Genomic DNA, 22,348 nt, shown 5'->3' with positions numbered 1-22,348 from the left:
CTCATACAAACTCATTGAACCACTCTCACAACCGCCATACCCTCTACACCAATCTCCAACAAATTCAATACTCAAAATCATGGACTTTGTAGCGCTTCCTAAAATCGAGGTTCGTGCTCCCCCTCATCTTCATGCCCAAAAGCTAGGATAATGACTCACCGGTTTTTTTCTCACATCTAGCTCCATGCTCATCTCACGGGCAGCATCTCCCGCCAGACACTGCACGAGATATGGCTCAAGAAGAAGGCCGCCGGGGAGACAGACCTGGACGATCCGCTGCTTGTGATACCAGAGGGCAAGCATGACTACAATCTCGAAACGTAAGGACGGGAGCACACATAAACCTCGCTCATCTCCTCCACTCCAAGTCAAAACATCAAGTTCTGATATATTTCATACATTTTACAGCTTCTTCCCCCTCTTCAGCAAATACATCTACGCCCTCCTCACCGACGAACCCTCCATCCGCCACGCCACCCACTCCGTCCTCCAATCCTTCCTCCAAGACGGCGTCGTCTACCTCGAACTCCGCACAACCCCCCGTCCAACCCCCTTCCTCTCCACCACCCAATACATCGCCATCCTCCTCACCACAATCGCCGCCTTCGAAGCCTCCCACCCGGCCCTCCACACCCGCCTCATCCTCTCCATCGACAGACGCCACGACTTCGCCACCGCGTCCTCCATCCTCGACCTCGCGCTGTCCACCCCGGACGTCGTGGGCCTCGATCTCTGCGGCGACCCGGCCGCTCGTCTGGCGGGCGAAGTCGCGCTGTTTACGCCGCTGTTTGAAAGGGCGCGTGCGGAAGGGTTGGGCATCACGGTGCACTTTGCGGAGGCGGAGACGAGTGCTTCGGCGGCGGAGCTGAAGACTTTGTTGGGCTGGAGACCGCATCGACTGGGTCATGTTATCTGGGAGGACGCTGATGCGAAGCGCGAGATTGCGCTGCGAAAGGATGAGTTGTGTTTGGAGCTGTGTCTGAGCTGTAATGTGCATGCGGGTATGGTCAAGAGCGGCAGCGGCTTTGACGACCATCATTTTGGGGAGTGGAGGGCAGTTGAGGGCGTCAAGGTGTCTCTAGGAGTGAGTCTCTCTTTTTTCATCATCACCATCACCCATCCTCCCTAGCATTGAAACATATTGTAAATATCGTAAACGGGAAAGGAAAAGAGAAAAGGCTGACAGCTTTGCTAGACCGACGACGTGGGCATCTTCGGCAGCCCCCTATCCAATGAATACCGCCTCGTCGCCCAGCACTTCCGCCTCGACGACCCCCAGATCTGCGCCCTCGCCAGAGAACCCATCGATCACATCTTCGGCGGCGACCTCGAAAAGGAGAGACTTCGCAAAATCATGTGGCCCTGAAAACTTGCCACCGGGTCAAAGGGGGGATGCTTCACCATACGTCACAGCAAACCTTGGGACAAAAATAGAACTTTTTACGAACAACTGGGACATTCTCCCCTTTTTTGATATTCTCCAACTTCTCACTTCTCCTTTTTTTCAAAAACTAAAACTGCGCTATATCAACTGTTTAAGACGTACGCAAATTTCATAACGCTATGGCTATGCTATCGACAGGAAACCAGGTACAAAAACTAGAGGAGAGCAGGGTGTAGCTCCATCCAAGAATTTCCATTTTCATTCCACTTCTTTGCCCACCGGTTTTTTGGTATATTGTATATAATTTTTTTTTTTTGCCTCCCCCCTCCTTTCCATTTAAACGGCACTTCATTCCTCCACAATCCTGTAAACGCCCGAAAAGACAAAAAAAGCATCATGAGTCCCAATCTAATTCGTGTCATCACGCGTTATATAAAAGCCCCGATTTTCATTTTTTAGTGCAAGTTCTGCGGCGGCGTGTCGAGGTCAACACCCTCAACCATGTTCTTCTGGACCTGGCTTTCGCCTACCAGCTTCCGGAAGAACTTGGAGGCTCGTTCGCTCTCGCCCTTGACCTTGACCGTCTCGTCGCGCTTCTTGTTGAGATCCTTGACGCTGTGGTCGAGGCCCACGCGCAGGTTGTCGGCGGGCATGCGCAGGACGGTGCGTACCGATCCCGAGATTCGGGAGGCGTTGGTGTGAACATAGTCGATCTCGGCGAGCTGAGCCTCAATCTTCCTGGCTAGCCGGTGGGGGAGAGAGTTGGGAATCTGCTGAAGTACATATGCCGATGCAGCAATCGCTAAAGAAGAACCAGTTAGCAAAAATTCTGTATCTGCGGTAAGAGGGGGGTTAGGGGTTACACACCGGCAACGACAATTCCGGGCAGAATGAGCTTGCGAAGGTTCTCATTACCGATGATGCGCGTCGCAGTAATGGCGTGGTCTACCCAAGAATTCATTCCCAGCATGCGAGGCACAACAGCGCCTGCAATGGTCAGGGCCATACCCGTGCCGGCAAACTTCTCCTGGCTGTGCATCAAGGTGGAAAAGTCCACAAAGTCGGCAAACTCAGTAGGCACGTCAACCTGGCGGGCAAGGGCATCCTTCTTCCGGCGGAACATGACGTCTGGTCGGAAGTGAAGGTTCTGGAACTCGTCGCCCACGTGAAGCAAGCCGAGCTGCTTGATGGCGTTGACACCCTTGACCGTCGAGGCTCGGGCATAGTCCTCGCAGTCATTGACGGCGTCGGCAATGTGGGAGAGAATGGCATCTTTGAGGTCATCGGCGTATCCAAAGGCGCCGAAGAGGCCGGGATATGGGATATCGTATTTGGTGTTTCCGGCGTAAGTGATGGCGGCGTTGAGCTGCCCTCGAGTGTGGTCATAAATATCCTTGCACGTTTCCTCGATATTGTGGACGACCTGTTCATCGACCTCTGATCGGGCCTTTTTGCTGGCCAGAATCTGGGGCTCAAGCTCCTTGAGCTCCTGAGTGACTCGGTCATATTCAGATTGAGCCACCTCGTGGTTGACCGTGGCCAACGTATTGACATCGTTGAGGATATTCAACAGATATGTTCGCGCGGGAGCAAGCTTCGACCTTGCTCGCTTTTCAAGGACGAATCTGCGGAGAGACTGTTCGAGCTTCTCAAAGTCTCGAACCTTGTCCGAGTCCTTGCCCTTGCCGTCATCGCCGGGATCGTCGCCACCTCCGCTGCCGCTGCCACTGCCGCCTCCGCCGCTGGGTCCGCCAGGGGGTGAGGGTGCCATTGGGATGACATTGCTAGAGACGAAGTGGACGAGCTCTGAAGCTTCCTTGTGCGTGCGTGGGCTCAACCCTGCAACTTGATCCAGGATCATCTTCTGGCATCGTTCCTTGTCTCTGATGAAGTCGTAGCCATTGACGACGATGAAAATGTACGCCTTCTCCGCAGCGGCAGCCCAGATGAATTCCTTGGCTGACTGCGTAAAGTGGTTTGCCGCGGAGACGACAAACACGACGACGTCAATCTCCTCCTGCCGAGCAAAAATGGCCGTCGTCTTGGTCGTGTCAGAGTTCAAGCCGGGAGCGTCGATGAGGGCAATGTCAACGACACCGTTGTTGAGTAGAGATTCATCAATTGTCCTAACATCCTTGACGTAGACTTTGCACTGGACGTATTTTTCATTGTCAATCACAATCCTTTCCAGCTCCTGAAGAGAGTAAGCATCATAGGTGGATTCGTCGTTTCGGTTGTAAATCATCTCCTTGTGGACCGCATGGACCTCTTCGATTCCTGCATTTTCTCGAGCATCCAGCACCTCACAGAAGATGGCAGTGCAGGGCTGCTGGTCTTCGGGCAAAACTTTGCGCCGCAAAAGGGCATTGCAGAAGGTCGACTTGCCCGCATTCAAATCGCCCGTGATGAGCACCTTGCTTGATTTGTCCTCGATGCGTTCGCGGAGAGACACAAGATGCTTGATGCTGGAGCTTATTTTGCCATCCAGGAGCGATGCAATGGAGCCCTTCTCCAATGAGTGTACCAGCTCGGCCTGGTGCAGAGCTCCTAGCTTTAGATCCAATTTCAACACCGAAAACTCTTGCGCAATCTGGGGCGAAACAAGCCGCGGCTCTGGACGAGTCTCGGCTGCCTGGCTAGACTCGGCCGATGCATCCTCAAGGCTCGTCATGGCTCTCCTAAGCATGGGCGGTGGTGCCTGGCTGGACCTGGCTGTGATGTCCTCCATGGTCGATGAGTGCAGGATGCCGGGACGAGGCACATCAGACTCCATCTTCTCTGCTCGCTGAACGGACGGGTAGTGGGCGGGCCACACGGCATTCATCTCGCGAAGGCCATGCAGCAGATCCAGCACCTTGTTGATTGATCGGCCCAGCGTAGCTCTCTGGGAGTTGTACCACAGCTGGTGGATGGCGCCGGACTGTCGCTGGTGGCCATGGCCCTGCATGTCCCACACGCCCGGCTCGTCGCCCATGATGCTGCCGCCGTATCCCGAGTCGATGTCCAGCATGCTCTGGAGACGGGCGGCGTGCTCGGACGTGGTGCCGTTGCCGACCGTCATGTAGTTGGGCCGCCCTCCGGCTGGGCCCGCGGATTCGAGGTCGGCATCGTCAGAGTCCCGGATGGCGGGCGCCTTGCCCTTGTCGTTGAAGTATTCCTGGCTCATGCTGGTCAAGGACTGCTTGTGCGCAGCATTGTCGAGCTCAAGGCCAAGGATGGAAAAATGCGGATGGTGTCAAAAGGTCGAAAGATCGGGTAGGAGCACGAGGGTCGGGCTTTGGATGGGGTTCGTCAAGTAAAAAGGTTGCATGATGTTTAAGCAAATTCGCGCCCCCCGGTGACGAAGCTGCCCTGATTGGCCTAGTTGCCTCGGCACAAGCTCGGGAAGCGCAAGCTATCTTATCGGTGGCCAAAAACCAGGCCGGACAGGCGCAAGTATCTTCACACCGGCGAGCTGCCGTGGGGGTACTTGGGTACTTGGCCGTGGTTGTGGCAGACTGACGTGCCAGTCCGACTAGCAACCCGCAAACATGCCAGACGACGTCGCTCTTCGGGCACTCCGCTAGGCAGATACTATACCATCCAGTTCTTGTCCGCTTCATCTTCAATTTCTCGCCGCAATCCGGCCATCACCCGAATTATCCTCTCTGTCCTCTGTCCGAAAAGCACGACTCTGCGCCTGTTGCTTCTCCGCAAGACGAGCCGTCGTCATCATGAATGTGAGGGCAATGCCTGTGCCTATCTGGAGCGGCGTCTAACCTCGACTTGCAATGCAGATTCTAGAATGGGCCTTTGGCAAGCGCATGACGCCGGCCGAGCGTCTACGCAAAAACCAGCGCATGCTCGACAAGGCGATTCGCGAACTCGACCAAACCCGCGTCAAGCTGGAGAAACAGGAGAAGACGCTGATACAGCAGATCAAGACGAGCGCCAAGAACGGGCAGATGGGGGCGTGCAAGATCCAAGCCAAGGACCTGGTGCGCACACGGCGGTACATTGAGAAGTTTTACGGCATGCGTAGCCAGCTACAAAAGATTTCCCTGCGGCTTCAGGTATGATCTTGGTCGGTTCTGGCAGCAACTGCCGTATGCGCATACTGACTTGTGAACCAGACCTATCGAACGAACGAGCAGATGATGCAGGCCATGAAGGGTGCTACGATGGCATTGGGCAGTATGAACCGGTCCATGAACCTCCCTCAACTCCAACGCATCGCCATGGAGTTTGAACGCGAAAACGACATAATGGAACAGAGACAAGAGATGATGGATGACGCTGTTGACGACGCCATGGATGTTGGAATTGAGGAAGAAGGTGACGAGGTTGTTGAACAAGTCTTGGAGGAGATTGGCATCGATCTGAACCAAGCTGTAAGGCTTTACCCCTACCCCGTATCATGCTCGGTGCGCAACATGACTGACTGTTGGAACAATAGCTTGGGGAGACACCAACCGCCTTGGGCAACTCTGCCGTGTCCGAGGGCAAGATTGCGCAAGCCGTTGGGGCTGGCGGCGGCAGCGGTGACCCGGTCGACGACGACCTTCAAGCCCGACTCGACAGCCTTCGAAAGTAACTGGTTGCTGCTGCTGCTGCTGCTGCTGCTACTTTATGACCAATCCGCGAACGAAATAATGAATGAGAAGCCTTGGAGTGGCCCCCCTGCGGAACTCACCAGACTCCGCTGAGCATGGGAAGAAAGAGGGGCGAATGTCTCTAATGAGGGGTCCGGATAATTCGAACGACGATGGTACCAAATGGGATCATTAAGCGGAGCATGTTATCATATATATGTGGAAGGGGCTTAGATGGGAGTGAGCCGTGTCACGTTTTCTCGTTGGGCGCAAGAGGTGTTGATGGCCATTATGATTTGAAGAATACACTTGCAGATATATTTACGCACGCAGAGGTTATCTGTTTCGATAATTGACTAGAGAGGAGTGTCTATTTCCGCTGTAGCCGGCAACGTGGAGCACCACAGAGACTTGTCTTTGTCTAGGTACAGTAGGATGGATATTGTCTAAGAGCGTGGCTGGTCCCCAAGTCTCGTCCTACAAGGTATTTACCGCCTCATGTCTCTGATCGACAATGCGGTCTACACATGCGCATGCCACTACTTTCCACTCCCCCACGGCCTCGGTGATTCCCATGCTCGGCGATTGCGGCCGTACCAGGATCACCAGGACATGATCCGGAAGAAAAGAAACAGCAACGAGATCAAGTGGACACGCAGGGCTGCTAAGCAAGGCATTGATGGGGGCGCTAAGCTCCCCCGCGTCCACTAAGAGCGCCGAAGCCGCCGCCGTGAATCTGGCGCCTCCAAGCAGCAAGTCGCCGAGCGGGAGCCCCTTTGCGAGTCTCGAACACGCGGAGGCTGCCTTGGAATCCAGGAATCCAGGGGGCGCACAGGCAGCGCAGCATTGCAGCAGTGGGCTTGGGTGTCTTGCAGCACAGCATGAAGCAGCTGATGGGCGGCTACCGTATGTTACGTGGGATGGATTCGAGGTGACGTGAGAGCACACCGAGATGCAGCTGGACGCCCCTGCAAGGGTAGCACAGCTTATTGGGTGTTGACGCAGTGCTTGCTGGCTAATTCTCCCCGGAGGCGCTAATTGGCGGCCTAAAAGACGCCAGCATGAAATCCCATTGCTCAAAACGCAAGCATTGCCAACCACCAGATGAGCTTTTGCTTTTCCCTTCTTACTCGTCCATGTCAATTACTGTACTTGCGGGGCGACGATTCATCCGAGTCAATTTTTTTCTATTTTCTATTGACCTCGACTGATAAAAATAGAACTCAACTGAACTGAACCGAACCTGTCTGTGTCTGGTATGTACTGCTGAAATCCTGTTTGCCTCGAGTTGACTTGATTGTCCGCACCCTGGCCCCGAACATGCCATGCCGCCGTGCCCTCATCCCATCGTCATAAGAGGCAAAGCTGTCTTCGGATCCAATGTTTTGTTTGCCATCAACCACATCACGTCACATCACGTCCATCCCCCGTGATTCGCTGCCCTCAAACATCTAGATTGAACCGTGTCCTCTGCTGTCTGGTGTTGCGCAACCTTGAACCCAGTTCAGTTGACCCGTTAGCGCCAGCAGTACTTGACGGCCTTCCAGTTTGCTTTACAGGGCCCTGTCACCGCAAACCACCCGTTGACAGCACTAAGCATCAGCTGGCTGGACTGATGGATTTGGCCTCCCCGCCGTCCCCGCCCATGTCATCCATTTCTATGCCCCCTCCGATGCCCGAACTCTAAAATAGCACTGCTCTGATCGTTCATGTCCGGCAAAGCTCACTGGCACAGTCTCTCGACTTCTTGCGACGCCCCTTAGACATCCCTGGAATTCGCATCGAATCACGGCTGCACTAGGCGCCTGGACCATCCAATCACGCTGCGTCCCCTTCGTTCCCCCACGAGCGCGATAACCATCCGCAACCCCGCGACGACAGCTCTCGATAGCCCCAACACCCTTTGTTCTCGTTCTGCGACACTGACCTATACCTCCTCGTATACATCAACCAACCCCAAACGTCCAACTCCGGCCCCGGAAGTCTCCTCCTCCTCCACAAACTGGCCGGTAACAAGCGTCGCAGTCTCTCCTCTCACGGAGGAAGTCTGCTAAATAGAATGTTTGGCGGAGCCTCCACCAACTCGGCGGCCAAGTCTGACAACGATTCCAAGAGCGACGGCAAGTCGCCCTCGCCCGAGGCCAGCCCGACCACGGCGTCTGCGCTGCCCATCAAGAACGCGGACCAGGCGGCCAGCGGCGAGAAGCGCAGCGGCAATGGCAGCCCTCCCACTCGACAGGATACCGGCGAGAAGAAGCGCAGGAGTAGTGGCGTCAGCAGCAAGGCCAGCAGCCTGCTAGCTTCGGCCAGGAACTCGCTCAACTTCTCCCAGGTTGGTCGCTCCGGGTCCGACGCAAACGCTCAGACGCCGCTCCAGAAGCTCGGGAAGCAGGACCCAGCTCTCGCCGTGCCCCAGGGCCAGCACAACAACTCGGCTGGCGATTCGGTCCCCGGACCAAAGTCCACCTTCCGCGTCGGTGTTTGGGAGGATAGGAATAAGAAATGCCGCCGGACGATGGAGGACACGCATGCCTTTTTGTACAACTTCTTGGACACGCCCGCCCCTGCGGTTGACGCATCTGCCGGAAAGGACAAGTCAAGTAAGGACGACAAAGATGCCTCTCAACGAGAGGTCTCCGAGTCGGACAACGGCTACTTTGCCATCTTTGACGGCCATGCTGGCACATTTGCTGCGGACTGGTGCGGCAAGAAGCTTCACATTATTCTAGAAGACATGATACGAAAACACCCCAATATGCCGATCCCCGAGCTCTTGGACATGACGTTTACAGCTGTCGACTCCCAACTCGAGAAGCTTCCGCTCAAGAACAGCGGCTGCACGGCCGCCATTGCCGTTCTTCGATGGGAGGACCGCGTGCCCAGCGATCGATCCGTCACCGGTTCTCTGGCCATTGCCCCAGCTGCCGCAAACGTTGCTGCCGGCAAGGTTTTGGCCAAATCGCAAGAATCAGAAAAGGAAAAAGATGGTTCATCAGAACCATCACAGGCCGTTCCCAGCGAGTCTATAACGGCGAAGCTCAGGGGAATGGCCACTCGACAACGTGTCTTGTACACGGCCAACGTGGGAGATGCGCGCATCATCCTCTGTCGCAACGGCAAGGCCTTGCGCTTATCCTACGATCACAAGGGCAGTGATGAAAACGAAGGCAAGCGAATTGCCAACGCCGGAGGTCTCATCCTCAACAACCGCGTCAACGGAGTCTTGGCTGTCACCAGAGCACTTGGAGATACCTATATGAAGGATCTTGTGACTGGCCACCCATACACCACCGAAACGGTCATACAACATGACCTCGACGAATTCATCATTATTGCTTGTGATGGGGTAAGTGTCCGTTGGAATGGGTTATTGTCTGGAAAGATGCGCTAACTTGGTGTGAATAGCTATGGGATGTATGTAGTGACCAAGAGGCTGTTGATCTCGTCCGAGACGTTCACGATCCTATTGAAGGATCAAAACTACTAGTCGACCACGCTCTCAACCGATTTAGCACAGATAATCTGTCATGTATGATTGTGCGATTCGACAAAGAGGCTCTTGCGCAGAGCCAAACCAACCCAGCCCGCCAGGATACCGAAGCCGAATCGAACAACGGAACTGCGGCAAAGGTCAGTGAGGTGGACAAGATCATCATGGACACAAAGCAGAAGATTGCCGAGGGCAAAACCCCGGCGGTGGGCGTGTCAGCCAGCAATAGCGGACGTGGATACGACAGTGTTCCCGTGCAAGAAGAGGGATTTGTTCCCACGAGCTTGAGTGATGCATTAGTCGAAGAGCCTATTGCCATTGAGGAAGATGATAGCCCTGAGTTGGCTCCGACCGAGAACCCGGCTGATGCTGCTGCTGCTGCTGCTACTACTGCTGCGCCAGAATCAAAACCCGAATCAAAGGAACCAGCAGATGCCTAGGATTCAGACACCCCTGCCGTCCAGCCAGAGGCCGTCTAGCAGTCCCGATTGAATCACTCGGACGAGCCCTCCAACTGGATTGAGCAGGGGTGGAAGTGGTAGCAAATACGGCCCATATCTACATAGTACACGCGGCGAAGCAGTTGGAGGAGGAACCCAGTCAGCGGAGAGGGTGGAATCTGGGGATCTGTTCGGCTCGAGTATTCAAATACAAAGGAAGAGAAAGACGAGACGGTGACGAGGCTGACGTCTCATAGGGTAGTGGCGTACGGTTGGACAAAGACCAAGATGGCAGTCCAGGTTTTGTACGCTACCTGTATCTGTATGTAAGAGAGTGCGATGTTTGGGTTGTTTTTTGCGGAATGCAAGACTATTGATATCGAGTATACTACTATGTTTGGCTTTGATTGATGGTGCTGATGACTTTTGTCACTCGCATTTCTGCTCCGTGTTGATGTGTAAGCTTGACGTCGCCTTGTAATGCTCAAGATGAGTTATAATAGATGGAGCACGCCTCTGCCATTAGTTGTGATATACGCAAGCCACTTGATACCAAACAGGAAACCCGACTCCTTACTAATGGTGGAGCAGAGGGTAGTAAAATACAAGACAGGCTCCCAGACGTTGTTCCTTCCTCATATTTCAGCCAAGATGACTAATAAGAAGACGAAGATACAGTAGAGAGCAGCAAATGATCCTCCACAAATGATTGCGCACGAAGCATCAACAACGCCATTAACTGCTTCTTGTCAGCAAGCCGCAAATTATGGCAGCCAGAACGAGCCAATGAAAGAGCTACAGCTGCACCAGCCATCCGGAGACACGGCCGGCCTCCACTAGTGATGCTACTGCCAGGATGGGTAACGATGGGGCTTGTGCAGACAGCAGCTGCACGACGTGCGTTTCAGAGCCAGCCACAGCCACGGCATTTGGGCGGATCGGGGTTGATGCTTGCATGTTGGACGGAGCGATCAATTTGGCTGGAGCAACAGCAACAGCAGCAGCACGAAGAAGGGGATCGGCAGCCTCACCGTACGCACCGGCATAGCAGCGACAAACAAACAAACAGACAAACAATCGCAAGCCAACGGGCAGCTCGTCGCCATCACCACCGAGAAAGACGCTGTGCCACTACCAGCGCAATTATTGGAGGGGCCTTGCGCTAGGGGGGGCCCAAGCTCATTTCAAAAATTAACGAAATGGGGATCCCCCGGTCGCGGTTGATGAAGACAAAGTCCAATACGGAGCCCTTCCCGTGAGCGAACCACGCGGTTGGCTGGCGTCGATACCCCTGGTTCCGGATGGGGGCTTGCAGGGGCCCCCTAAATGGCCAGCTAAACCCCCTTAAGCTAACTGGCCTCGAATACCTCGAAGCATCACGGCTTGCTAGGCAAGGAAGAGGAATGCAAGGCCGGCTGTCGAGATGCGATGGATGCTCTGTCGTGGGCCCCGCGCCTGATTGGAACGCGTCTGCTTGGGCAAGGGCTCTTATCATTCGATTCCAATGGCACGGTAAAAGCCTTTTGGCTGTCTTTGATGCGTATTGGTAGAAGCGAAGGCTGTTGTCCGTCTGTGCTTTGTGTGGGTGGCACCGAGCATGTACGAGTACTGCCTGCTTAGACCCCCTTGCCTCCATGTATCTGCGGCGCGGCGCTTAGCAACAAGTGGACTCAGGCACAGGCATAGGCACATACGATCTCGCGACTTGCAGCGCCTCATTTTTTTCTTCTGTTTTGCGCAGCCAGCAAGAGTGAGAGCGTTGTGCCAGAGTTGGGCTCCACGAAGCTTGATGTAATTCCGATCCGGCCGGCAGCTCACGATTCCTTGCACCTCCCCATCCTGACAGAGACAGGCCTCGATCTGCCGTACCAGGACAGCTTCCACAGGCGTCAAGGTTGCTGCATGCGATACGCTTCCCCCACGTCGCGATTCGTTCGCTCTCCATGCCCATCGTCGTCGCATCCTGCCCCTGAGTATTGGTGGTAGCACGCTCGCAAAGCCGACGAGCGCGCCGTACTGTGTTCTGTTTGCCCTCGGGCACACAATTTTTCATTCTCAGTCCTTCGTTACTGGTGCTATTCATTTTTCGCTTCATTTTTAAGAAAAGAGACTTTTCTTTGTCGCTCTTTATTCGTCGCTTTTCTCCACCTGGCCTTCTTTGAGATTCCTCTGGGTTGAGCTGGACTTGGCCGAGCTGGTTGGCGGAAGCGATCGAACCATAGATATCGGAGCCACATCCGAGCAAACATGTCGCTAAACGGCTTAGACGATCCCAAGATTGTAGAGGCGCACGAGGCTGGCGTTGCTGAGCCTGGAGGATGGTATGCATGGTCCACTCCCCAATCTAAGTGCTATATAAGATTTCCATTTGCTGAGACCCTGCCTTTGCTCGTGTTATCGATAGGTTTCTCCTCAAGTATTCGAGTCGCGACGAAGTCGAGTTGTTGGATAAGGGAAATGGGGGCATTGTCGAAATTCGAAATGCCATTGCCGGCTTTGAGGAAGAAAGCCCATTGTACGGCTTCCTGCGGTACCGGAGGAGGAATGTCATTGTCAAATACCTACCTGAAGACTGCTCTCGGCTCATACAAGGTAAGCTCTTTGTGCTCATGCCTTTGCCTAATCTTTGGATCAGCGGGTGATCTGCGCTGCAGTCATCATTGGATGCTAACTGCGACAAACTAGCTCGAGTTGCCGTGCACTTCAATGCCGTCTGCGAACGATTTTCCCCATACGATACCATTTTCGAAATCTCTACGGCTGCCGAGCTGAGAGACACGAAGCTATCCGCTGCCTGCTCCCTACATGCGGCATCTGGATCTACAGCATCATCCATCAGTTCACGAAGACGACGGTTGGTAGAAATCGCCGAGGAGGACGAAGAGGATCAACGATCATCAAAGCGACAGTCAGTGCTGGAATCCGACGACGGCCGGCCGCGAACACCTGGCGACAGGTCTACAGCTGCAGATGAGGTCAAGCTAAACTCTGAGCTGGCATCTTCGCCCGAGCACAGCAAATTTGCAGGCTCGACGACTTCTGAGGTCCCCAAGTTTCTAGGCATTCCCGACGCTCCACCTTCGCCTACGAGATCGGTCGATACCACCGACAGCTACAACTACTACCCCAGCAAACCAAAGGTGAAGCTCGCCCCCCGACCTACGGCCGACGGTGCGATAAGGCCACAGACTGCTGGAAACTTTAGACCAGTTTCATCTCTACCGGCTGGGTACAAGTTTGGAAAGGGCCAGAAGAAGGGCAAAGGGAAGGACGGAGACTCTGCTTCTTTGATTCATGAAGAGATCCCAGAGATGGAGCCGCCTGCTGATACTACTACGTTATCGGTGCCAGAGGACTCATTGGGAATCACTACCGATGCCTCACGACCATCCACGAGCACGGGACCAGCGGCTGATACGTTGTCTGTGCTGTCTGTGCCGGTAGCGCCAGCCAAACCTACCATTACCCCCGAAAAAGCTAGGCTCATGAAGGCCATGAAGCTTAGGGAGAAGAAGAAGCAGCAGCAGCAAAAGAAGCAGAAGCAATCTGCAGAAGGGACCGAAGCTGGAGTGGATACACCCGGCCCCGAAGATAAGAATGCAATCACGGGAGGAGAAGACAGTGAGGGAAAGGATGTGGAGCACGCTGCGGATGCCGCTATTGAAAGCCATGATAATGATGATAATGATGGACCAGACGCTGAAGAAGCAAACACTCCAGAGGATGAAGAGAAGCAAAAGAGCGAAGCAGCTGAAGATGGAACAGCCTCCATCAGCCAAGCGGATTCGGGCGTGGTCTTGGATAGTCTCTCGTCGTCTGTGCAGATAGATGAAGTGTCTGAGGGAACTCGATCGGAGTCTCGTGCCCAGAGCCCGGCAGTTACCTCTTCGGAGCACGAGCACGATGAGTCGACAGCCGCATCTTCCCTTTCGGATTCCACCGACGAGACCGTTCATGCGAAGAATCAAGATGAAGTAGATGATGCCGCCTCGACTGCTGTTGCCACGGAAGATCAGGAGGGCCAGGAGCCAGCCGCTGTTGCTGCAGCTCCCATTCCCGCTGCACCGAAGGATGAGGGCCGAGACGCAGAAGTTGACGTATCGGCATTGCTGTCGCCTGCAGCTGTTGTCGCAGCTACTGATGCAGCTACTGATACTGCTGCAGCAGCTGCAGCCTCTTCTGCCGCTGCATCATCGTTGGAAGAAGATGAGTCGACCACGACGAGTCAATCAAGAGAGACTGGCAGCTCAACCGCATTGGAGCCCACTGAGATTGCTGCCGGGGCTGCTAATAAGGGATCGGCTAAGGCCGAAAATGAAAAGGAGAAAAAAGGGATTGCAGTGCCAATTTCAAAGTTCTCGGCGAATATTCCGACGTCAAAGGACCCACCGGCCGCCTCATTAAGTGGCATGGGATCTGGCGCAGGCGAGATTCCACTCGGTGCGACCCCCGGCGATGTTGCGCAGGCAACGGACAAAGGGGAATTAGAAGCTTCTCCACCATCCATCCTCTCGACGCACGACTTGGTCGCCTCACAAACAACCGTCATGGAGATGGATCTCCAGACGGACCCGTTGCCGGGCGCTCATCCTCATGAGGCAATTCCTGCAGCAGCGACGGCTAGTCAGGCGGCCGCTCCCGACGAGCCACAGCTGCGCTCCAAACGCGCGGCTGGGCTGGCACCGATCCGCACCGATCTGGGCGACGTTGACAACGACAACGGCGACAACGACAACGAGGACGGCGACAACGACAACGACGGCGATGCCCTCGTCCAGGAGGCCCAGGGCGACGACGCGCAGAAGGATAATAAGCCAATGGTTGCCACCAAATCTCCGCTCACCCCTGTCTTCCCCAGCGCTCCCATTGCGAATGGGCCGCTAGGCGCTAGAGCTCCACCAGCGCACACCGTTCGAACAGTCTCTAATCCTGTCCGTGGCAACTTCATCGCTCCGACAGATGTAACTCAGTCTACGGCGCGTTCTCTGAGTTCGGGCGCAGCTTTCTTACACAAGGTCACGCAGCAGCAGTCGGCCAGCCTCGCCACCATGAAGCCCAACGTCGGGTCCAGTATTTCGCAGCGCATCAAGGCGCTCGAGAAGCTGTCGGCCACATCAGGTGATCAGTCGCGGCCCGTCAGTCGAGAGCGGCCGTCGTCGACCTTCTTCGCCGTGCAGAAACGGGACACGTCCAGGCCGCCGTCGGTCGTGGACAGGACAAAATCCCTCAAGGGCCGGGCCGCCTCGCCGACGCCTTCGCACCAGGACGATGCGCTGTTCGAGGGCAGAGTGCGGCTGCAGAGATCAGGATCCGTCGTCAGTCGGGTGTCCATGTTTGAGCCGCTGGCCGCCTCTGCCTCGAGCCCGCCGTCGGGCCTGGCGCCCGGCACCCAGTCGCGAGGCCGGCCGGAATCCGTCGCCATCACCACAAAGATCATTCGGGACCCAAGCCAGCTGTCTGGGTATGAGCTGCCAAAGGACGCTTCTGATTACGGCTATCAGTCGCCGCTCACGGCAGACCACCACCGAGGTGATGACGGCTCAGAACGGAGGTCCAGATCTCGAGAGCGCGGCGGCGAGGACGACATGGGTAGGCGATCCTCGCTAAATGCGGTAAAGGGGTTCTTCAAGGACCCTCGGAAGACGGTGACGGTGTCGACTAACATGCGCCATACCATAGTTTCTAGGACAACAACCCAGTCGCCCAGCAGTGCGAGCCACCGCCTGTCTATTGGCAGTCGCCGCTCCATAACCTTGGATCGCGACATCTCTAGTGTGACTGAAGATTCCTTTTCCGGCGATGAGAAGTCTGACAAGAAGACGTCGCGCGCCGGGCGCTTTATGCGCAAGCTTTCTAGTCTCTCCAGTGGGTCAAAGAGCAGCAAGACGAATACGGCCCCCTCGCCAGACGAGAGCCGTGCTGCTGCTGCATCTCAGAATGCCGGTGCAGACCGTCAACAACAGCCTGCAGCGGCTCCTCCCGTCAGCTCCGGCGAAGCATCCATCGTATCAGATATGGGAGACGTTAACGTCCAGTTCCCCGATAACCTGCTGTGGAAGCGACGTAACCTCTGCCTCGACTCACAGGGATTCATTATCCTCAGCGCTCTGCCAGCGCAGAGCAGCCGAACGGCGCAGGGAACCAAGAAGTACCACATGGGCGAGTTTCGACAGCCCTACACTCCGGACGTGGAGGTGCAGGAGCTGCCAAACAGCGTAGTCTTGGACTTTGTCGAGGGCACTGGCATCCAGCTGGCGTGTGAGGATAGGAACGGACAGATGAATGTGCTGCATGGTATGATATGACTGCCTTTTTTTTTTATTGTGTCGTGAGTGAATGAAGACGACGTGGTGGCTAACTGATCATGTCTAGTTTTGCAAGCTGCTCATGCTAACCACAGCCGATGAGTTTGCGTGAAGCATCGACCTTCAACTAATAAGGAGTGAGCGTTTATACCTGGCGCTCACAACCCACACTGAATTATCAAAAAGGCTAATTGAAAGCAGCATATACACACACATACATGTATATGTATGCCCTTGTCCTCTGCCCCCAACGGACTCATCATGCTCATGCTCTCCATGTCTGCACGATGTTGGATTATCTTATCATGCACTTTAGACTCTAACCTTCCCTTTATGTCCTACTCTTCTCTTCTTTCCTCTCTCACTCTTCACTCTACTCTCACTCTCAGACACACACACTCTCTCAAACTCTCCTTTTCACCGAAACAAACTACCTTACCTATTATTACACATAGAAAGTTGGGAACCGGGGGGGACGGAAAAGGGGATGGGGGGGAAAGGGTGGCCTTTGCAAAAACTTGACTTACCAAAAAAATAAATAGTTGGAGAACGTCGTTGCTAACATACGCCCAAAAGGGCGGGAGAAGGGGAAAGAAAGAAAGATGTAACGATGTGATATATATATATATATGTATATATATATATATATATGTACATGTTGAATCTCTTTCCCGTCCTTACATATGTTTTTTTCTTGCCTGTTATTCACTACACACATCACACATACACACACATACACACCTCCGACGAGCAGAACCAGATTTCTTCCCTTTTTTTCTGTTTTTTTTTTACTACCTCTTTTTTCTCATATTCTTCTAGCAAGGATGGAGACCGCCCTTTTTTATGTACTACTTATTTGTACTGTACTCTTTTTTTTTTTTTTTTCACATGATACCATGGCAAGCAGCAATTTCTTGCTTATATATTCTTTATTCTATATTGTTTGTCATTATTCATCTCCTCTCGCAGCATACGGCTTACACCTTTTTTCTTGTTGTCTTTTCTTTTTTTGCACAGATAATTCCCTTCCTTTTTTATATGTTTTCTTTATAGTTGGTGGAGGGAGAGGGGAGGGAGGAGGGGGGGAGGATATATAAGATGAAAGACGAAATTGTTTAAAAAAAAAGTGGTTTTGTGACAGTTGAATGGTGTGGGATGTGGGTTATAGATGATGGATGGATGGATGGGTGGATGTCGTGGATTTTAGATAGAATGAATAAATTGAGTAAATTTATAAGAGTGTGGAGAAGAAGATGGGGTATGAATGAATCAGGAGGATGAATTGTAAACATTGAGTTGTATAAGAGTTCATGTGAGAAAGGAGACCGTTGAGCAAATACTTGTATCACAACAATAAGCGGGATAACTCAGCAAACAGACAAAGAGAGAGCCTCATGAAATGCTAATTCGAATTCCCAGTCCACTATATTCCGCGAGGACCCTAATAATTAAAAGACATCTGCCAAACAAGAAGCCTGTACAAAACAAGACGAATTGTTTTGTTCTCATGTTCCGAATACTATATCCCCCCATTAACTTTTCTTTTTTTAAAAACCCCTCCAAATGAAAACAACTCATATTCATCATAACATCAGATCCGTCACACTTCCATCAACTCGCCGCTCCGCTCGCACCCCCCGGCCCATCCAGCCCCGGAAACTGCACAGGATCCATAGCCATGTACTCCAACAAATCCAGCCCACCGACATTCACGCCCTCGGCCGTCATGGCGACGGAGCTATTCTCCATGTTCTGGAAGAACGCCGGGCCGGGCGGCAGATACCACATCTCGCTGCCGGCATTGTTCCACTCGTCAAACAGGTTGACGTCCATGTTGCCCGCGCCAGAAGTGTTGCTGTTGTCTGCCGCCGGCGTCGAGGGACCGATGGACGATGCTCCGTGGTATGGGAAGTTGCCAGTTGAGAGGTCAAAAGGCGTGGCAGAGATGTTGTTTGCCTCGGTGGTGTTGGTGGCGCCGGGAGTCGGCACTCGATCTGCAGCAGTCAAGGTTAGTTTGCGGGAACATATTAAACAGTCTATGAGAGTCTTTCAACTTACAGTGTCCGTTGAGGCCTTCTCGGAGCCTCTGCGCGTGGTTGCCCACCCAGGCCGTGCCATTCTCGCCATTCTCTCCGTTTTGCACCGGCTGCACGGCGCCCGCATTCCCAGTCTCCGGGACGGGGCTCTGTGCCTTGGCAGACGGCTGCTGCATCGGCGCCTGAATGAACCGGTTCCGCAGTCGGCTGGTCAGGGATTCCAGAAGGTCGGCGAAGCGGATGCCCAGATGCACGTCGTCAACAATGCAATTGCGCAGAGCCTCGACCGTGGCGTCCATCAGCTCGATGCTGAGCTTGACATCCGAACGAGGAGCACCCAGGGCAAAAGTCTTGAGCAAAAACATGGCACCGCTGATGATGCGAAAGTACGTCCGCACGGGCGCGTGCTTGAGGTATCCGCCGGGCAGCAGCCCCTCGACAACCGTCCGCAGCAGATTCCGGCTTCCATCCACCACCTCGCGCACATACTCCTGGTCGTGGACCGTGAAGCCTCCCAGCTGGCCCAGGGGCAACTTTCCGTAGTTGATCATGGTCTGCGGAGACAGGTGCGTCGGCTGCAGCCCGTTGCCAGAGCTGGAAGTGTTGCCCGCATTGTTAGTGCATCGCTCGACGACCGCCTGCAACGAGAGGGAGTTGATGTAGATGCGGACATATTCGTACTCAATGGTCAGAATATGTCGAATGTACTGCGGCAGACGGAACAGCTCAAACTCTCGGTACCAGTCCTTGAGCAGCGGCGTGAAATCCCGTAGCAGGTCGACGTATTTGCCCGACTGGATAATCTCTGTTGTGTGCTTGCGCGTCTTGAACAGCTTCTCGTTGCCGAGGTGCATGGCATTGCTGATGCCCGCCCAGCAGTGGATGATTTGGTCGTCAAGCTCGAGATCCGGGACGTAGTTGAATCCGTTTGCTAATGAAGACGGGTTGGTCGCGGGCGTGCTGCTGTCGTTGGTCAAGGGTCTCTGGCGAGCGACGGCAGGGTCAGCCTTTCTAAGGTGCTCCGGCGTCATGCTGGTCCAACCCAAGCGGCCTGCAAGCTGGCTCGTGTAGATAAGCAAAAGCCGCTTGATGCGATTTGCTCGCTGGCGATACACTTCGTCCTTGTACTCGGGACGAGTGATGGCATCGTCCTTGAGCAGCTCATCAATGTCGTCAAACACACCCAGCTCATAGGCCAATCCCATGGCTGTACTGAGCAGCATCCAACACATGCGATCACTCCTCCACGCCGGCTCTAGCCAGCTCTCGATCCTCTTGCCGCCAATACCCGGTCCCATTGTTCTATGCAGCTCATCCTCAGATGCCATCAACGGTGAAGCCTCCGCAATAGGGAGAACCAGTTCATCCGTGGCCTCTTGCGGGGGAAAATGCAGCGCACGAGGATGCCACTCGGTCAGAATCAGTAGCGACTCAATGGTGCCCAGGGTTCTCAAGCTGCCTTTGCGAAGTCCTCGCCAGGGCGCTGTGCTGCTCGTCTGAGACTCTTCAGTAATCATTGAAGTTGAAGCAGACCCTGAGCCGCAAAAGCCACCCCCGAATGCTTCTTGACCCCACAGACATCTCTCAATCATGCCACGCAGATAGGTCCATAGCTGTTCTGGCACCGCATGAGATCGACATATGCCACCGGTGCCGGGAAGCTGGCAATATCTCGAGGAAATCGTAAGCAAGGTAACCGTGAGAATAGGCTCCTCAGTCAAGAGGGTCAGGTGAGACGAGGGATTGCTAAAGGTAGGGGGCGAAATCGGTGTAAGTGGTGACAGGTATTTGTAGTAGCTACAGTAAAGAAAATAAAAAGTCAGCCTCATTAGAACATAAAAGGGGAACAAGTCTTGGGCCTACTAGTCTATGTATTCAATGGCCTCTTGCGCAGTGAACCACCCAGCACGCACGAAGCGGAACCTCGACCAGGCTCTCAGGGCATCCTCATAGCCGGGCTGGGCCCTCAGAGTCGGACGGGTCAGGTTGGGGTCGATGGACTGCTCAGGCCGGACGGATACAGATGGTCCCCTCGACCGGGCACGAAGACCGGGCTCGTCTGCTGCCTGGGATTGCTGAGGCGGGCCTGGAGCAATGGACGCCATGCTTGGCTGGCGCCTATGTGTATCCGCAGCCGGGCTGGACTCGCGGTTAGCAGTGCCGTACGCAAGCGACGATGGCATGACAAACCTATCCGTCGCGGCCTTGTAGAGGAGGTCGAGGGCATCGTGCGGGCCGTAGACGCCGCGCCTCATGACGGTCTGGGCCTCGAGGTTCTCCAGCGTCTGGTTGGAGTCGCCATCGCCGTCAAACTCGCCGTCGTCGCGCCCGCGGCCACCAACCTTGCCATCGGGCCTTCGCAGCGGCTGGTTCCTGCCGTGAGAGCCCCCCGGCGTCAGGGGCGTGTCGCTGTACTGCCGCTTGTCGAAGCGCGAAAAGGGCGGGCTGTCGGCGGCGTGCAGCTTCTTGCGGCCGTTGCGCACCACGTACTCGTCGGCGTCGCTGTCGTCCTCGTCTGTCTTTCTCTTGCGGCGCGTGGCGCTGAAGAAGCACTCCTTGCTCTCGCGGCGGCAGCGCACACACGGCGGATCGTGGGGGTTGTCGACGCTGCCCAGGTCGCAGCGCACCTTGCGGCGACGGCAAGGGATGCACGCCTGGTAGACGCGCTTGTGCTGGGGGACCTGCGTCTGCCCCGAGCCAGAGCCAGTCGCGGCGGCCGTGGGCTGATGCTGCGCTGATGCCGTCGTCGCCGTCGACTGGGCGGGACTGGCCGTGCTGGCATATTGGGCCATTTCGTCTCTGCTTCCGAACCACCACCAAACGGGTGTGAGATTGTCGAGCGGTTTGCGGCGGGATGGCGAGGCAGTAGGCCGAAGTCAAGCGAACAACGAAGCCTGCGGGGTCTGTCTCGCTGAGCGAAAAGGCAAAATCAAACGTATAAAAGAGGCAAAATCGAACCACCTCTGCAGGCAATGAAAGGGTTCAAGCGTAAAAAAACCCCCGTGATCTTTTTTTACTTTTCCTCGATCCTCTCTTTTTCTCTCTCTTTTTGCCGGCCCTGGTTGAAGATTAAAAAATAGGAGAAGAGAACCGCTGCGGAGAAGGGACAAAAAAAGAAAGCGAGAGAGAGAGAGAGAGCCGGTGTTGTGTAAGAAGAGGAGGGAATGCGCAGCGCCGAAGCCGAGAAAAAAAAAAAAAGACCAATTGAAGCCAGGCCGCAGATGAAAGAAGAACGTAACAGTTTACCAATTTTTTTCTCCTCGTCACCCCTTCTCTGAATCGCTTCTCGATTTTTTTTTATTTTTATTTTTTTGGCAATTCCAGACCTTTTTTAGCAGCACTCCTCTCTGGTACTTTTTGTCCCTGTTCCTTTCACGGCCCCAGATAAACGTGCCCTCCTTCCCCTCTCTTTTTCAATGGTTCCCGAGCCGCGTGCCCCCCAGAAAGTGCCAAAAGCCACGAGGCGATAAGGCCAAGCCAGCGCAGCAGCAAGCAGCAAAAACGGCGGAAAAAGAACCTTGGAAGAAAAAGAGTTCACTGTACGGGGGTACGAGAAAAGAGAAAAAAAGGTACCAGGTACCCGCTGCCTCGTACCCGCTACCGTACTTGTACATGCCGCCAAAGCGGAAGCGCAGCCCGCTTCCCTCTTTCCTGCACCGTCCCCCCCCGGGCCCCGCTCGTCGCTCCCACGCGTCGGCCAATCAGCGCCGCCAATCAGCGTGCTATTAGCCAATAAGAGCCCGCTCCGACCAATCGCGACCGCCACAGGTGCTGGGAAGGAAGGTCACGTTGACGCAAGGACTTGGCCTGTCGCATTGGCCCGGTTCGCCAGTCCGAGGTACTGTATACTTTGTTTGGATGTTGTTTGTCATCGCTCTGCTTCACCGAGAGTCGAGACGAGACGTTTCGTGAGCTGGCGGCTTGGTTACGCAAGGGGGGAGCAGGTTTGTTAGGCATCAGCATCAGCGTCGGTGTCATGTGGATTGTGCATCTCACCAACGTCCAAGACACGGGCTGCTATTTCGGGCGTGTCAATTGAGGTATTCGTTACTAATCGAATGCAGTTGGTCACGCAGCGATATACAGTATAAAACATCAGTCTTGACCTTAACAGTAGAGCAT

General features: G+C 54.5%; 6 protein-coding genes across 6 annotated transcripts; 4 read left to right on the top strand and 2 right to left on the bottom strand.

Annotated features, from left to right (window-relative positions):
- Positions 1-79: 79 nt before the first annotated feature.
- On the top strand, positions 80-1,366 carry TRIVIDRAFT_68198 (uncharacterized protein; the record flags this gene model as incomplete). The annotated part of the gene is made up of 4 exons (XM_014098529.1): positions 80-109; positions 181-320; positions 409-1,084; positions 1,196-1,366. The coding sequence occupies 4 exons, from the start codon at positions 80-82 to the stop codon at positions 1,364-1,366; spliced, it is 1,017 nt and encodes a 338-aa protein (XP_013954004.1).
- Positions 1,367-1,442: 76 nt separating this feature from the next.
- TRIVIDRAFT_89711 (uncharacterized protein) lies at positions 1,443-4,587 on the bottom strand (the record flags this gene model as incomplete). The annotated part of the gene is made up of 2 exons (XM_014098528.1): positions 1,443-2,186; positions 2,252-4,587. The coding sequence occupies 2 exons, from the start codon at positions 4,548-4,550 to the stop codon at positions 1,840-1,842; spliced, it is 2,646 nt and encodes an 881-aa protein (XP_013954003.1).
- A 439-nt stretch (positions 4,588-5,026) lies between these two features.
- On the top strand, positions 5,027-6,338 carry TRIVIDRAFT_209821 (uncharacterized protein; the record flags this gene model as incomplete). The annotated part of the gene is made up of 4 exons (XM_014098527.1): positions 5,027-5,103; positions 5,161-5,436; positions 5,497-5,754; positions 5,820-6,338. The coding sequence occupies 4 exons, from the start codon at positions 5,098-5,100 to the stop codon at positions 5,955-5,957; spliced, it is 678 nt and encodes a 225-aa protein (XP_013954002.1).
- A 786-nt stretch (positions 6,339-7,124) lies between these two features.
- TRIVIDRAFT_181508 (uncharacterized protein) lies at positions 7,125-10,291 on the top strand (the record flags this gene model as incomplete). Its single annotated transcript, XM_014098526.1, has 3 exons — positions 7,125-7,211; positions 7,691-9,301; positions 9,361-10,291. 2 exons carry the CDS (start codon positions 8,015-8,017, stop codon positions 9,883-9,885), a joined length of 1,812 nt encoding a protein of 603 aa, XP_013954001.1.
- A 1,841-nt stretch (positions 10,292-12,132) lies between these two features.
- Positions 12,133-16,292, top strand: TRIVIDRAFT_58370 (uncharacterized protein; the record flags this gene model as incomplete). The annotated part of the gene is made up of 5 exons (XM_014098525.1): positions 12,133-12,206; positions 12,290-12,477; positions 12,571-13,859; positions 13,962-16,179; positions 16,258-16,292. The coding sequence occupies 5 exons, from the start codon at positions 12,133-12,135 to the stop codon at positions 16,290-16,292; spliced, it is 3,804 nt and encodes a 1,267-aa protein (XP_013954000.1).
- A 1,509-nt stretch (positions 16,293-17,801) lies between these two features.
- On the bottom strand, positions 17,802-21,018 carry TRIVIDRAFT_10694 (uncharacterized protein; the record flags this gene model as incomplete). Its single annotated transcript, XM_014098425.2, has 4 exons — positions 17,802-18,184; positions 18,249-20,023; positions 20,090-20,365; positions 20,417-21,018. The coding sequence occupies 4 exons, from the start codon at positions 21,016-21,018 to the stop codon at positions 17,802-17,804; spliced, it is 3,036 nt and encodes a 1,011-aa protein (XP_013953900.1).
- Between the last annotated feature and the right edge of the window lie 1,330 nt (positions 21,019-22,348).

This window comes from Trichoderma virens, assembly GCF_000170995.1.
Source record: "Trichoderma virens Gv29-8 chromosome Unknown TRIVIscaffold_82, whole genome shotgun sequence".
Classification (NCBI taxonomy): Eukaryota; Fungi; Ascomycota; class Sordariomycetes; order Hypocreales; family Hypocreaceae; genus Trichoderma; species Trichoderma virens.
Note: the sequence above shows the minus strand (reverse complement) of the source record. Positions and strands in the feature narration are given on the sequence as shown.